Source organism: Oncorhynchus tshawytscha, linkage group LG10, assembly GCF_018296145.1.
Source record: "Oncorhynchus tshawytscha isolate Ot180627B linkage group LG10, Otsh_v2.0, whole genome shotgun sequence".
In the NCBI taxonomy this organism is placed as follows: Eukaryota; Metazoa; Chordata; class Actinopteri; order Salmoniformes; family Salmonidae; genus Oncorhynchus; species Oncorhynchus tshawytscha.
Window position 1 is genome coordinate 45,089,303 of NC_056438.1, and position 13,363 is coordinate 45,102,665.

The window sequence follows — 13,363 nt, forward strand, 5'->3', positions numbered from 1 at the left end:
TGTATGAAAAGCATGCCCAAATTAAACGGCCTGCTACTCAGGCCCAGAATATATGATATGCATATAACTGGTAGATTTGGATAGAAAACACTAAAGTTTCCAAAACGGTTAAAATAGTATCTATGAGTATAACAGAACTGATTTAGCAGGCAATACCCAAGAAAAATCAATTCGGGAAGTTTATTTTATTTTTTATTTTTCTATTCAATGCCATTACAGTATCCATTGACTTAGGACTCCATTTGCAGTTCCTATGCCTTCAACTAGATATCAACAGTCTTTAGAAATCGTTTCAGGCTTGTATTCTTATAAATGAGGGAGTAAGACCAGTCTGAACGAGTGGACCCTACCGTGTCGCAGAGCTTTTTCATGCGCATGTGCATTTCTCGTTTACCTTTTATGTTGACGACGTTATTGTCCGGTTTAAATATTATAGATCATTTAGGCTAAAAAACAACCTGAGGATTGAATATAAACATTGTTTGACATGTTTCTATGAACTTTACGGATACAATTTGGATTTTTTGTCTGATTGTTTTGACTGCGTTTGAGCCTGTGGATTACTGAAGAAAATGAGCTAACAAAACGGAGGTTTTTGGATATAAAGAGACTTTCATCGAACAAAAGGAACATTTATTGAGTAAATTAATGTCTTCTGATTGCCACCATATTAAGATCAAAGGTAAGGGATTAATTTTCTCTTTCTGAGTTTTGTAACGCTTCTGCTTGGCCGGTTACTGTTTGTAATAATTTGTCAACTGGGCTATGTATGTTCTGGGCTAGGTATGCTTTCGCCGAAAAGCATTTGATAAATATGACACTGTGGTTGGTTTAACAAGAAGTTAATCTTTAACTTCTTGCGTCGAGCAATCCCATATCCGGGAGCGTAATCATAGCCTCAAGCTCATTACCATAATGCAACGTTAACTATTCATGAAAATCGCAGATGAAATGAAAGAAATATATTCACTCACAAGCTTAGCCTTTTGTTAACAACACTGTCATCTCAGATTTTCAAAATATGCTTTTCAACCATAGCTACACAAGCATTTGTGTAAGAGTATTGATAGCTAGCATAGCATTAAGCCTAGCATTCAGCAGGCAACATTTTCAAAAAACAAGAAAAGCATTCAAATAAAATAATTTACCTTTGAAGAACCTCGGATGTTTTAAATGAGGAGACTCTCAGTTAGATAGCAAATGTTCAGTTTTTCCAAAAAGATTATTTGTGTAGGAGAAATTGCTCCGTTTTGTTCATCACGTTTGGCTAAGAAAAAAAAATGAAAATTCAGTCATTACAACGCCAAACTTTTTTCCAAATGAACTCCATAATATCGACAGAAACATGGCAAACGTTGTTTAGAATCAATCCTCAAGGTGTTTTTCACATATCTATTCGCTGATAAATCATTCGTGGCAGTTGGGTTTCTCCTCGGAAGCAAATGGAAAAATACACGCAGCTGGAGATTTCGCAATAATTGCGACGGAGGACACCAAGCGAGCACCTGGTAGATGTAGTGTAAAATGGTCAATCTTCCAATGATATGCCTACAAATAAGTCACAATGCTGCAGACACCTTAGGGAAACGACAGAAAGTGTAAGCTCATTCCTGGCGCATTCACAGCCATATAAGGAGACATTGGAACACAGCGCCTTCAAAATCTGGGGCATTTCCTGTTTGAAATTTCATCTTGGTTTCACCTGTAGCATCAGTTCTGTGGCACTCACAGATAATATCTTTGCAGTTTTGGAAACGTCAAAGTGTTTTCTTTCCAAAGCTGTCAATTATATGCATAGTCAAGCATCTTTTCGTGACAAAATATCTTGTTTAAAACGGGAATGTTTTTTTATCCAAAAATGAAAAGAGCGCCCCCTATATCGAAGAAGTTAAACCTATGTAAAATATGTTTTGTTTTCTGAATTTTTATAATGAGCATTTCTGTAATTGAATTTGGCTCTGCAATCTCACTGGATGTTGGACAGATGGGATGCTAGCGCCCCACGTACCCTAGAGAGGTTAACAGTAAGGTTGCAAGATTGAATCCCCGAGCTGACAAGGTGAAAATCTGTCGTTCTGCCCCTGAATAAGGCAGTTAACCCACCGTTCCTAGGCCATCATTGAAAATAAGAATGAGATCTTGACTTGCCCAGTTAAATAAACAGTGTAAAATATTAAATATATATATATTTAAAATCGGCTAAACCTGTGTCCAAAAATACCGATTTCCGATTATTATGGAAACTTGAAATCGGCCCTAATTAATCAGCCATTCCGATTAATCGGTCGACCTCTAGTAGACCATTGCAAAAACAGTGTGTTTTAATCAATTATTTGGTGTATTGAATATATTTGGTATAGTTTTATCTAAAAAGGATGACTTTAAATGTTTTCACAATTGTTAGGAAATTCCTCTGAGAAGCCTCCACTGGTCAGCTGATAATGGTGAAAAGACCCAAAGATGATCTTCCCAGCAATCATAGACTACAGCGAACTAATAATAAAAAGGGCTGAGCAATATAGACAAAAATCCATATAACTGAATCTCTTGGTGGTACTATACTTTCCGAATGCACTGTAGGTCACAAATTAAAAGATAAAACCCACACACAGTAGCAATGTATGAATCTAACAGTACATTTGCTATCCAACTAAGAGCTGAGTAATTAAAAGTAAACCTACAGAAAGCTGAGAGCATCCTCTTTCCAGCTGTGACAAGAGGATAGCTGCGTTTCCCCAGCAATTGGATTTTAAAATGTTACTCAATCATAACACTTAAGGAGCATTTGTCTCTCTGGGAAATGAGAGAGTGTGACTCTCTCGACACAGCAGCAGGCTCCGGCGAAACAGGTACATGGGCAGGCAGACACTTTCATTACAGGAATCACGATGATAAAGTAGTTTACTGTTGGACTAAATCATGGTTTTAGCCTCCGGGAAAAAAAATAGGCCGTTTTTAGTGAGGTGAATGTACAGCCCACACAAATGCGACCAATTAATTGGTTGTCAAAAGGTCACAAAACAGGACTAAAGGGTTGTAGTCTGGAACCCTGCCTTGTAGGCTTTTCACTATATGCATACACTAACTTTTGTTTCACTTCAATGAAAACGGGCTCCATCTTTGCAATCAACACTAGCCTAGGCAAAGGCTCCTCTCTCGCTTTCGCTCTCTCCTCAGCAGCAGAGCAGCCCCAGACAATTTATTTTATTGGCCAAAAGCCAACAATTACCTGCTAACGGAAACTCTATGCCCCAGTGGCTTTCCATAGCACCCCTACACACATTGTGGGGCGCTCTGTCCATTGTGCTGACGGCGCAAAATCTGTATTCTCTTCACTAACCTGTCAGTCAATCATTTTAACTTTTTAAATATTTTTATACAAAGACATAAAACTGAGGGGGCACAAGTTTCAACTGAGGGAGCTACGCCCCCTTTTGCCCCATCGTGGAGCCAGGTATGTGCTGATATACAGTGAATTCAGAAAGTATTCACACCTTGACTATTTCAAAAAATGTTGTGTTACTGCCTGAATTTAAAATTAATTAAACTTTTTTTTTTTTTGGTCACTGGTCTACACATATACACAATACCCCATAATGTCAAAGTAGAATTACGTTTTTCAACATTTTTACAATTAATAAAGAAAATCTGAAATGTCTTGAGTCATTAAGTATTTAACCCCTTTTGTTATGGAAAGCCTAAATAAGTTCAGGAGTAAATATTTGCTTAACAAGTCACATAATAAGTTGCATGGACTCACTATGTTCAATAGTGTTTATAATGATTGAATGACTACCTCATCTCTGTACCCCACACATACAGATAATTGTAAGGTCCGGTCCCTCAGTTGAGCAGTACATATCAGACAGATTCAACCACAAACATCAGGGAGGTTTCCAATGTCTTGCAAAGAAAAGCAGACATTTAATATCCCTTTGAGCATGGTGAAGTTCTTACACTTTATATGGTGTACCTATACACCCAGTCACTACAAAGATATAGGGGTCCTTCCTAACCCAATTGCTGGAGAGAAAGGAAACCGCTCAGGGATTTCACCACGACTCCATTTTGTTGATCCCTGCCTACAGACAGAAACTAAAACAAGAAGCTCCCACGCTGAGGTCTGTCCAACGCTGGTCTGACCAAACGGACTCCACACTCCAAGACTGCTTCCATCACGTGGACTGGGAGATGTTTCGTATTGCGTCAGACAACAACATTGACGAATACGCTGATTCGGTGTGCGAGTTCATTAGAACGTGCGTTGAAGATGTCATTCCCATAGCAACGATTAAAACATTCCCTAACCAGAAACCGTGGATTGATGGCAGCATTCGTGTGAAACTGAAGGCACGAACCACTGCTTTTAATCAGGGCAAGGTGTCTGGTAACATGACTGAATACAAACAGTGCAGCTATTCCCTCCGCAAGGTATCAAACAAGCTAAGCGCCAGTACAGAGACAAAGTAGAATCTCAATTCAACGGCTCAGACACAAGAGGCATGTGGCAGGGTCTACAGTCAATCACGGACTACAGGAAGAAACCCAGCCCAGTCACGGACCAGGATGTCTTGCTCCCAGGCAGACTAAATAACTTTTTTGCCCGCTTTGAGGACAATACAGTGCCACTGACACGGCCTGCAACGGAAACATGCGGTCTCTCCTTCACTGCAGCCGAAGTGAGTAAGACATTTAAACGTGTTAACCCTCGCAAGGCTGCAGGCCCAGACGGCATCCCCAGCCGCGACCTCAGAGCATGCGCAGACCAGCTGGCCGGTGTGTTTACGGACATATTCAATCAATCCCTATACCAGTCTGCTGTTCCCACATGCTTCAAGAGGGCCACCATTGTTCCTGTTCCCAAGAAAGCTAAGGTAACTGAGCTAAACGACTACCGCCCCGTAGCACTCACATCCGTCATCATGAAGTGCTTTGAGAGACTAGTCAAGGACCATATCACCTCCACCCTACCTGACACCCTAGACCCACTCCAATTTGCTTACCGCCCAAATAGGTCCACAGACGATGCAATCTCAACCACACTGCACACTGCCCTAACCCATCTGGACAAGAGGAATACCTATGTGAGAATGCTGTTCATCGACTACAGCTCGGCATTCAACACCATAGTACCCTCCAAGCTCGTCATCAAGCTCGAGACCCTGGGTCTCGACCCCGCCCTGTGCAACTGGGTTCTGGACTTCCTGACGGGCCGCCCCAGGTGGTGAGGGTAGGCAACAACATCTCCTCCCCGCTGATCCTCAACACTGGGGCCCCACAAGGGTGCGTTCTGAGCCCTCTCCTGTACTCCCTGTTCACCCACGACTGCGTGGCCACGCACACCTCCAACTCAATCATCAAGTTTGCGGACGACACAACAGTGGTAGGCTTGATTACCAACAACGACGAGACGGCCTACAGGGAGGAGGTGAGGGCCCTCGGAGTGTGGTGTCAGGAAAATAACCTCACACTCAACGTCAACAAAACTAAGGATATGATTGTGGACTTCAGGAAACAGCAGAGGGAACACCCCCCTATCCACATTGATGGAACAGTAGTGGAGAGGGTAGCAAGTTTTAAGTTCCTCGGCATACACATCACAGACAAACTGAATTGGTCCACTCACACAGACAGCATCGTGAGGAAGGCGCAGCAGCGCCTCTTCAACCTCAGGAGGCTGAAGAAATTCGGCTTGTCACCAAAAGCACTCACAAACTTCTACAGATTCACAATCAAGAGCATCCTGGCGGGCTGTATCACCGCCTGGTATGGCAACTGCACCGCCCTCAACCGTAAGGCTCTCCAGAGGGTAGTGAGGTCTGCACAAAGCATCACCGGGGCAAACTACCTGCCCTCCAGGACACCTACACCACCCGATGCTACAGGAAGGCCATAAAGATCATCAAGGACATCAACCACCCGAGCCACTGCCTGTTCACCCCGCTGTCATCCAGAAGGCGAGGTCAGTACAGGTGCATCAAAGCTGGGACCGAGAGACTGAAAAACAGCTTCTATCTCAAGGCCATCAGACTGTTAAACAGCCACCACTAACATTGAGTGGCTACTGCCAACACACTGTCAATGACACTGACTCTACTCCAGCCACTTTAATAATGGGAATTGATGGGAAATGATGTAAATATATCACTAGCCACTTTAAACAATGCTACCTTATATAATGTTACTTACCCTACATTATTCATCTCATATGCATACGTAGATACTGTACTCTATATCATCGACTGCATCCTTATGTAATACATGTATCACTAGCCACTTTAACTATGCCACTTGGTTTACATACTCATCTCATATGTATATACTGTACTCGATATCATCTACTGTATCTTGCCTATGCTGCTCTGTACCATCACTCATTCATATATCCTTATGTACATATTCTTTATCCCCTTACACTGTGTATAAGACAGTAGTTTTTTTGGGGAATTGTTAGTTAGATTACTTGTTCGTTATTACTGCATTGTCGGAACTAGAAGCACAAGCATTTCGCTACACTCGCATTAACATCTGCTAACCATGTGTATGTGACAAATAAAATTTGATTTGATTTGATTTGACTTCAAAACAGTTAGAGTTTAATGGTTGTGATAAGAGAAAACTGAGAATGGAGCAACATTGTAGTTACTGCACAATACTAACCTAATTGACAGAGTGAAAAGGAAGCCTGTACAGAAGACAAATATTCCAAAACATGCATCCTGATTACAACAAAAAGCTAAAGTAACACTGCAAACATTTTTTTTTTTAAATCCAGAATACAAAGTGTTATGTTTGGGGCAAATCTAATACATTACTGAGTACCACTATATATTTTCAAGCATAGTGGTGGCTGCATCATGTTATGGGTATGCAATCGTTAAGGACTGGGGAGTTTTTCAGGATAGAAATAAATAAAATGGAATGAAGCTAAGCACAGGCAAAACCCTGGTTCAGTCAGCTTTCCACCAGACACTGGGAGATGATTTCAATGCTATTCATTGACTACAGCTCAGCGTTCAACACCACAGTGCCCTCAAAGCTCATCAATAAGATAAGGACCCTGGGACTAAACACCTCCCTCTGCAACTGGATCCTAGACTTCCTGACGGGCCGCCCCCAGGTGGTAAGGGTAGGTAACAACACATCCGCCACGCTGATCCTCAACACAGGGGCCCCTCAGGGGTGCGTGCTCAGCCCACTCCTGTACTCCCTGTTCACTCATGACTGCACGGCCAGGCACAACTCCAAAACCATCATTACATTTGCCGATAACAACAGTGGTAGGCCTGATCACTGACAACAACAAGACAGTCTATAGGGAGGAAGTCAGAGACCTGGCCGTGTGGTGCCAGGACAATAACCTCTCCCTCAACGTGACCCGGACAAAGGAGATGATTGTAGACTACAGGAAAAAGAGAACCGAGCACACCCCCATTCTCATCGATGGGGCTACAGTGGAGCATGTTGAGACGTTCAAGTTCCTTGGTGTCCACATCAACAACAAACTAGAATGGTCCAAGCACACCATGACAGTCGTGAAGCGGGCAGGACAAAACCTATTCCCCCTCAGGAGACTGAAAAGATTTGGCATGGGTCCACAGATCCCCAAAAGTTATACAGCTGCACCAAAGAGAGCACTGGTTGCGTCACGGCCTGGTATAGCAACTGCGTGGCCTCCGACCAAAAGGCACAACAGAGGGTAGTGCGTACGGCCCAGTACATTACTGGGGCCAAGCTTCCTGCCATCCAAGACCTCAATAACAGGTGGTGTCAGAGGAAGGCCCTAAAAATTCTCAAAGACTCCAGCCACCCTAGTCATAGACTGTTCTCTCTGCTACCGCACGGCAAGAGGTACCGGAGCACTAAGTTTAGGTCCAAAAGGTTTCTTAACAGCTTCTACCCCCAAGCCTTAAGACTCCTGAACATCTAATCAAATGCATTGCCCCCCCATTATTTTCCACCACTGCTACTCTGTTATCTATGCACACTCACTTTAATAACTCTTCCTTCATGTACATATTACCTCAATTAACTAGTCTAACAGGTGCCCCCACACATTGACTCTGTACTGGTACCCCCTGTGTAGTCTCGCTATTGTTATTTTACTGCTGCTCTTTAACTACTTGTAACTTTTATTTGTTATTCTTATTCGTATTTTGTAAACTGCATTGTTGATTAGGGGCTTGTAAGTAAGCATTTCACTGTAAGGTCATCTGTAATACATCTGTTGTATTCGGTGCATGTGACTAACACAATTTGATTTGGACCTTTCAGCAGGTCAATAACCTAAAACACAAGGGCAAATCTACACTGGAGTTGCTTACCAAGAGACAGTGAATGTTCCTGAGTGTCCGAGTTAACGTTTTGACTTAAATCTGCTTGAAAATCTATAGCAAGACTTGAAAATGGTTGTCTAGCAATGATCAACAACCAATTCGACAGAGCTTGATTTTTTTTTTAAACGAATAAAAGGGGCAAATGCTGCACAATCCAGGTGTGGAAAGCTCTTAGAGCCTTAACCAGACTTAGTCACAGCTGCCAAAGATGATTCTAACATGTATTGACTCAGGGGGTTGAATACAAGATAGTTATTTATCTTTTTTTTCTTCTTCAAATGCTCGAATTGTTCTTCAACTTTGACAGAGTATTTTGTGTAGATCATTGACAAAAAAAACAACTAAGTCCATCTTAATCCCACTTTGTAAACCCTAAATGCAAAAAAAAATAAAATCAAGGACTAACCGGGTGAAACTCAGGCTATTGATGAGCTTCCAGCACATTATTTTCACCTGAAAATGATTTTCCAATAAGTGCAGATGAATGGACAGAAACAACAACAATTGATATACCCATAGATAGTCTAAATGCAGCCTAATGTCTTACCTTCCTGGACTCCATATGGACCTCCTGCTGGCAGCACTGTTTGCAGACAGGCTGGATCGAGCTCAGGCTGAACTCCCCCAGCAGGTCACAGGAGCTGCACAGGAGGTTGCTGGAAAAGCCCAGCTCCCTGCATGACTCTGAGGACAAGTTGGCTCCATATGCCGACAGCTGAGCAGGAGACAATGGGAAACATTGGATTGGTTGTTACATCACTTATTCTTAAGTACATTTCCAGTTAGCCACAACAGTGTCACAAGATAAAGTATGGGTTGGCATACCAATCAGTAATGTGGAGGAATCTCACATGTATTTTTAATTTATTTAACTAGGTAAGTCAGTTAAGAACACATTCTTATTTACAATGGATAGGCCTACCAAAAGGCCTCCTGTGGCGATGGGGGCTGGGATAAAAAACAACAACTAATAAATAATGGACAAAACACACATCACGACAAGCGAGACAACAACATAAAGAGAGACCTAAAACAACATAGCCTGGCAGCAACACAACAACAACATGGCAGCAACACAACATGGTAGCAGCACAAAACAGGGTACAAACATCGTTGGACACAGACAACAGCACAAAGGGCAAGAAGGTAGAGACAACAATACATCACGCAAAGCAGCCACAGCTGTCAGTAAGAGTGTCCATGATTGAGTCTTTGAATGAAGAGATTGAGATAAAACGGTCCAGTTTGAGTGTTTGTTGCAGCTCGTTCCAGTCATGTGACTGGCAGACTAGGTGTTATAAGTGGAAGATGAGGGCTGCAGTAGATATCTCAGATAGGGGGGAGTGAGGCCTAAGAGTGTTTAGAAATAAGCAACAACTAGTGGGTCTTGCAACAGGTATACAGAGATGACCAGTTTACAGAGGAGTATAGAGTGCAGTGATGTGCCTTATAAGGGGTATTGGTGGCAAATCTGATGGCCGAATGGTAAATCAAATCAAATTGTATTGGTCACATACACATGGTTAGCAGATGTTAATGCGAGAGTAGCGAAATGCTTGTGCTTCTAGTTCCGACCGTGCAGTAATATCTAACAAGTAATCAAACAATTTCACAGCATCTACTCGAGAGCACCCTTACCTGCCGATCTATAAATTACGTCTCCGTAATCTAGCATGGTCATCTGAATCAGGGTTAGTTTGTCAGCTGAGTTGAAAGAGGAGCAATTACGACAGAGGAAACCAAGTCTAGATTTAACTTAAGCCTCCAGCTTTGATATGTGCTGAGCGAAGGACAGTGTACCGTCTAGCCATACTCCCAAGTACTTGTAGGAGTTGATTACCTCGAGCTCAGAACCCTCAGAGGTAATAATCACACCTGCAGGGAGAGAGGTATTCTTCTTACCAGACCACATGACCTTTGTTTAGGAGGTGTTCAGAACAAGGTTAAGGGCAGAAAAAGCATTTTGGACACTAAGAAAGCTTTGTTGTTGAGAGTTTATCCCAAAATCTGGGGAGGGGCCAGCTGAGTATAAGACTGCATCATCTGCATATAAATGGATGAGAGAGCATCCTACTGCCTGAGCTATGTTGTTGATGTAAATTGAGAAGAGTATGGGGCCTAGGATTGAGCCTTGGGGTACTCCCTTGGTGACAGGCAGTGGCTGAGACAGCAGATGTTCTGACTTTATACACTGCACTCTTTGAAAGAGGTAGTTAGCAAACCAGGCCAAAGACCCCTCAGAGAGACACCAATACTCCTTAGCCGACCCACAAGAATGGAATGGTCTACTGTATCAAAAGCTTTGGCCAAGTCAATAAAATAGCAGCACAACATTTCTTAGAATCAAAGGACAATGGTGACATCATTGAGGACCTAGAAGGTTGCACTAACACATCCATAACCTGAGCGGAAACCAGATTGCATAACAGAGAGAATACTATAGACATCAAGAAAGCCAGTCAGTTTACTATTTTTAAGTTTTCGCTTTTGATAAACAGGGCAAAATAGAAATAGGCTGATAACAGTTAGGATCAGCTTGATCTCCCCCCTTTAAATAAATGACAAACTGTGGCTGCCTTCCAAGCAATGAGAACCTCCCCAGAGAGGAGAGACAAGTTAAAAAGGTCTGAGATAGGCTTGGCGATGATAGAGACAGCAACATTAACCTCTCTTGGGTAGGTGGCAGTATTTTGAATTTTGGATGAATGAGGTGCACAATGTAAACTGCCTGTTACTCAGGCCCAGAAGCTAGGATATGCATAGTAGTATTGGATAGAAAACACTCTAAGGTTTCCAAAACTGTTAAAATAATGTCTGTGAGTATAACAGAACTGATATGGCAGGCGGAAACCTGAGGAAAATCCATCCAGGAAGTGGGATATTTTTGATGTGGGTACTTTACTATTAAATTCAGTATGTATTTGGATTGGACCCAAATTGCAGTTCCTATGGCTTCCACTAGATCTACAGTCTTTAGACATTGTTTCAGGCTTGTATTCTGAATAATGAGGAAGAATGAGACCATTCTTTCAGTGGACTCTAGAATGAACCAGAGCCGTTTTGAGCGTTTGACCGTTCGTTGTTTTTCCTTTCTATTTTTCCTTTCTATTGAAGACACTATTGTCTGGTTGTAATATTATCGGTTACTTAGACAATAGACAACCCGAGGATTAATTCCTTTACTTGGTTTTAAAATGTTTCTATGCTTTTGTAAGCGGGGCACTGTCCTCAGATAATCGCATGGTATGCTTTCGCCGTAAAGCCTTTTTGAAATCTGACACAGCGGCTGGATTAACAAGAAGTTAATCTTTAAACTGATATATAACACTTGTATTTTTATGAATGTTTAATTGGACTATTTCTGTATTTTGAATTTGGCGCTCTGCAATTTCACCAGATGTTGGCCAGGTGGGACCCTACCGTCCCACCTGCCCATAAGAGGTTTTAAAGAAGAAAGGGTCTAAACCATGTGACCCTGATGTTGTTTTGGGGTCAAGTTTCAGGAGCTCCTTCAGCACCTTGGACTCAGTGAACACCTGCAGGGAGAAACTTTGTAGAGGGGCAGGGGAAATAGAGGGAGGTGCACCGTGGCTAGTCACATTAGAAGGGGTGGGAGATGAGGAAATGTTGGACGGGCAAGAAGGCATGGCTGAGTCAAATAGGAATCCTGACTTAATGAAGTGGTGATTAAAGAGCTCAGCCATGTGCTTCGTGTCAGTAACAACCACATCAACTTTAAGGGACATGGGCAGCTGTGAGGAGGTTTTATTCTCCAGGTCTTTAACAGTTATCCAGAACTTCTTGGGGTTAGACCCAGAGAGAGAACTGCTCCTTAAAGTAACTAACTTTGGCCTACCGGACAGCCTGAGTGCACTTATTTCTCATTTACCTAAACGAGAGCCAGTCAGCCTGAGTATGTGTGTGCTGAGCCTTTCACCAAATGCAATTCTTGAGGTGGAGTAACTCTGCAAGATCACGGTTGAACCAGGTGTGTAAACCTGTTTTTAATTCTCATTTTCTTTATAGGGGCGTGTTTGGTAACAATACCACTGAAAAATGTCAAAAAAGGTCCAAGTGTCTTCGACAGAGGGGATCAAGCTGATTCTATACCATTTTACAGAGACCAGCTCATGAAGGAAGGCTTGCTCAAGTTTTTTAGCAAGCTTCTACGACAAATCATGACAGTTCCTTTCATTGAGCATCCATTACTAACACAAAATAGTGTTGTGGAAATTCCGGTCATAAACATTAATTTATATACACATCATTGGGTCGTGTGCATGTAACCCGTTTAAATTATCGCGTTCATCTTCACAGAAGTACAACAATGAGGTTAGCTAGGTAGAATGTTTGCATAATCTTAGCTGCTGACTGTCTTGCCATGGTTGGCTCTTCCCTTTGTCACTTCAGTCTTTCATCTATCACAACTCGCGTTAAATCGGGTTTGCGTTAAAGTGCAGTATGTAAGGGTTTGAGATGTCTTGTCATTTGTAGCTAACGTTAGCTGGTGAACGAATCAACTTTAGTAAACCGGTGCGATTTTGATAAGCCACATCATTCGTTTCAAGATAACTACACTGTCGCGGCAAAGGAGTGGGTATAAATCGAGTGTAACAAAAGAAAATCTGCCATCCGATAAACGCTGTGCTATGTATACGTGTGGATATTCTTATTTTTGTTGATAACCCTACCGTTTGTATGAGAGAAAGAAGCCACAGGAGATACACCTCCCCAGACATTTTGGAGATTGCTTTGTTAGGGAAGGAAATTGAGGACCCATTAAATGTAGGAAGTAGTACTGCCAACTGCCTGATGTCCTGTAAATTGCAATATACACGCTTTTTGGGTTCTCTTTACATTCAACACACTGTGATTTTATATTCGCAATAATAATATATGATTGTTTATCATTATCTGTCTAAAAGTTGTGATTTGTAATTTATCTTCCTCTTTTCATATGGCTAACAAGGAAGGCACCTTTGACTTTTCTTCTTTGATCAGACACAGTTACATTCCATTCGCACGTG

At 42.1% G+C, this 13,363-nt stretch overlaps 1 protein-coding gene across 1 annotated transcript in view; it reads right to left on the reverse strand.

Moving 5' to 3' along the window:
* LOC112260264 (selenoprotein F-like) overlaps window positions 1-13,133 on the reverse strand; it is a 31,724-nt gene extending 18,591 nt beyond the window's left edge. Inside the window, exons 1-2 of the mRNA XM_024435232.1 lie at window positions 13,028-13,133; window positions 8,884-9,051 (exon numbers count right to left, since the gene is read on the reverse strand). Coding sequence (XP_024291000.1) covers window positions 8,884-9,051; window positions 13,028-13,075 — 216 coding nt within the window. The 5' untranslated portion in view covers window positions 13,076-13,133. The remainder of the gene's footprint in view (window positions 1-8,883; window positions 9,052-13,027) is intronic.
* Window positions 13,134-13,363: the final 230 nt, after the last annotated feature.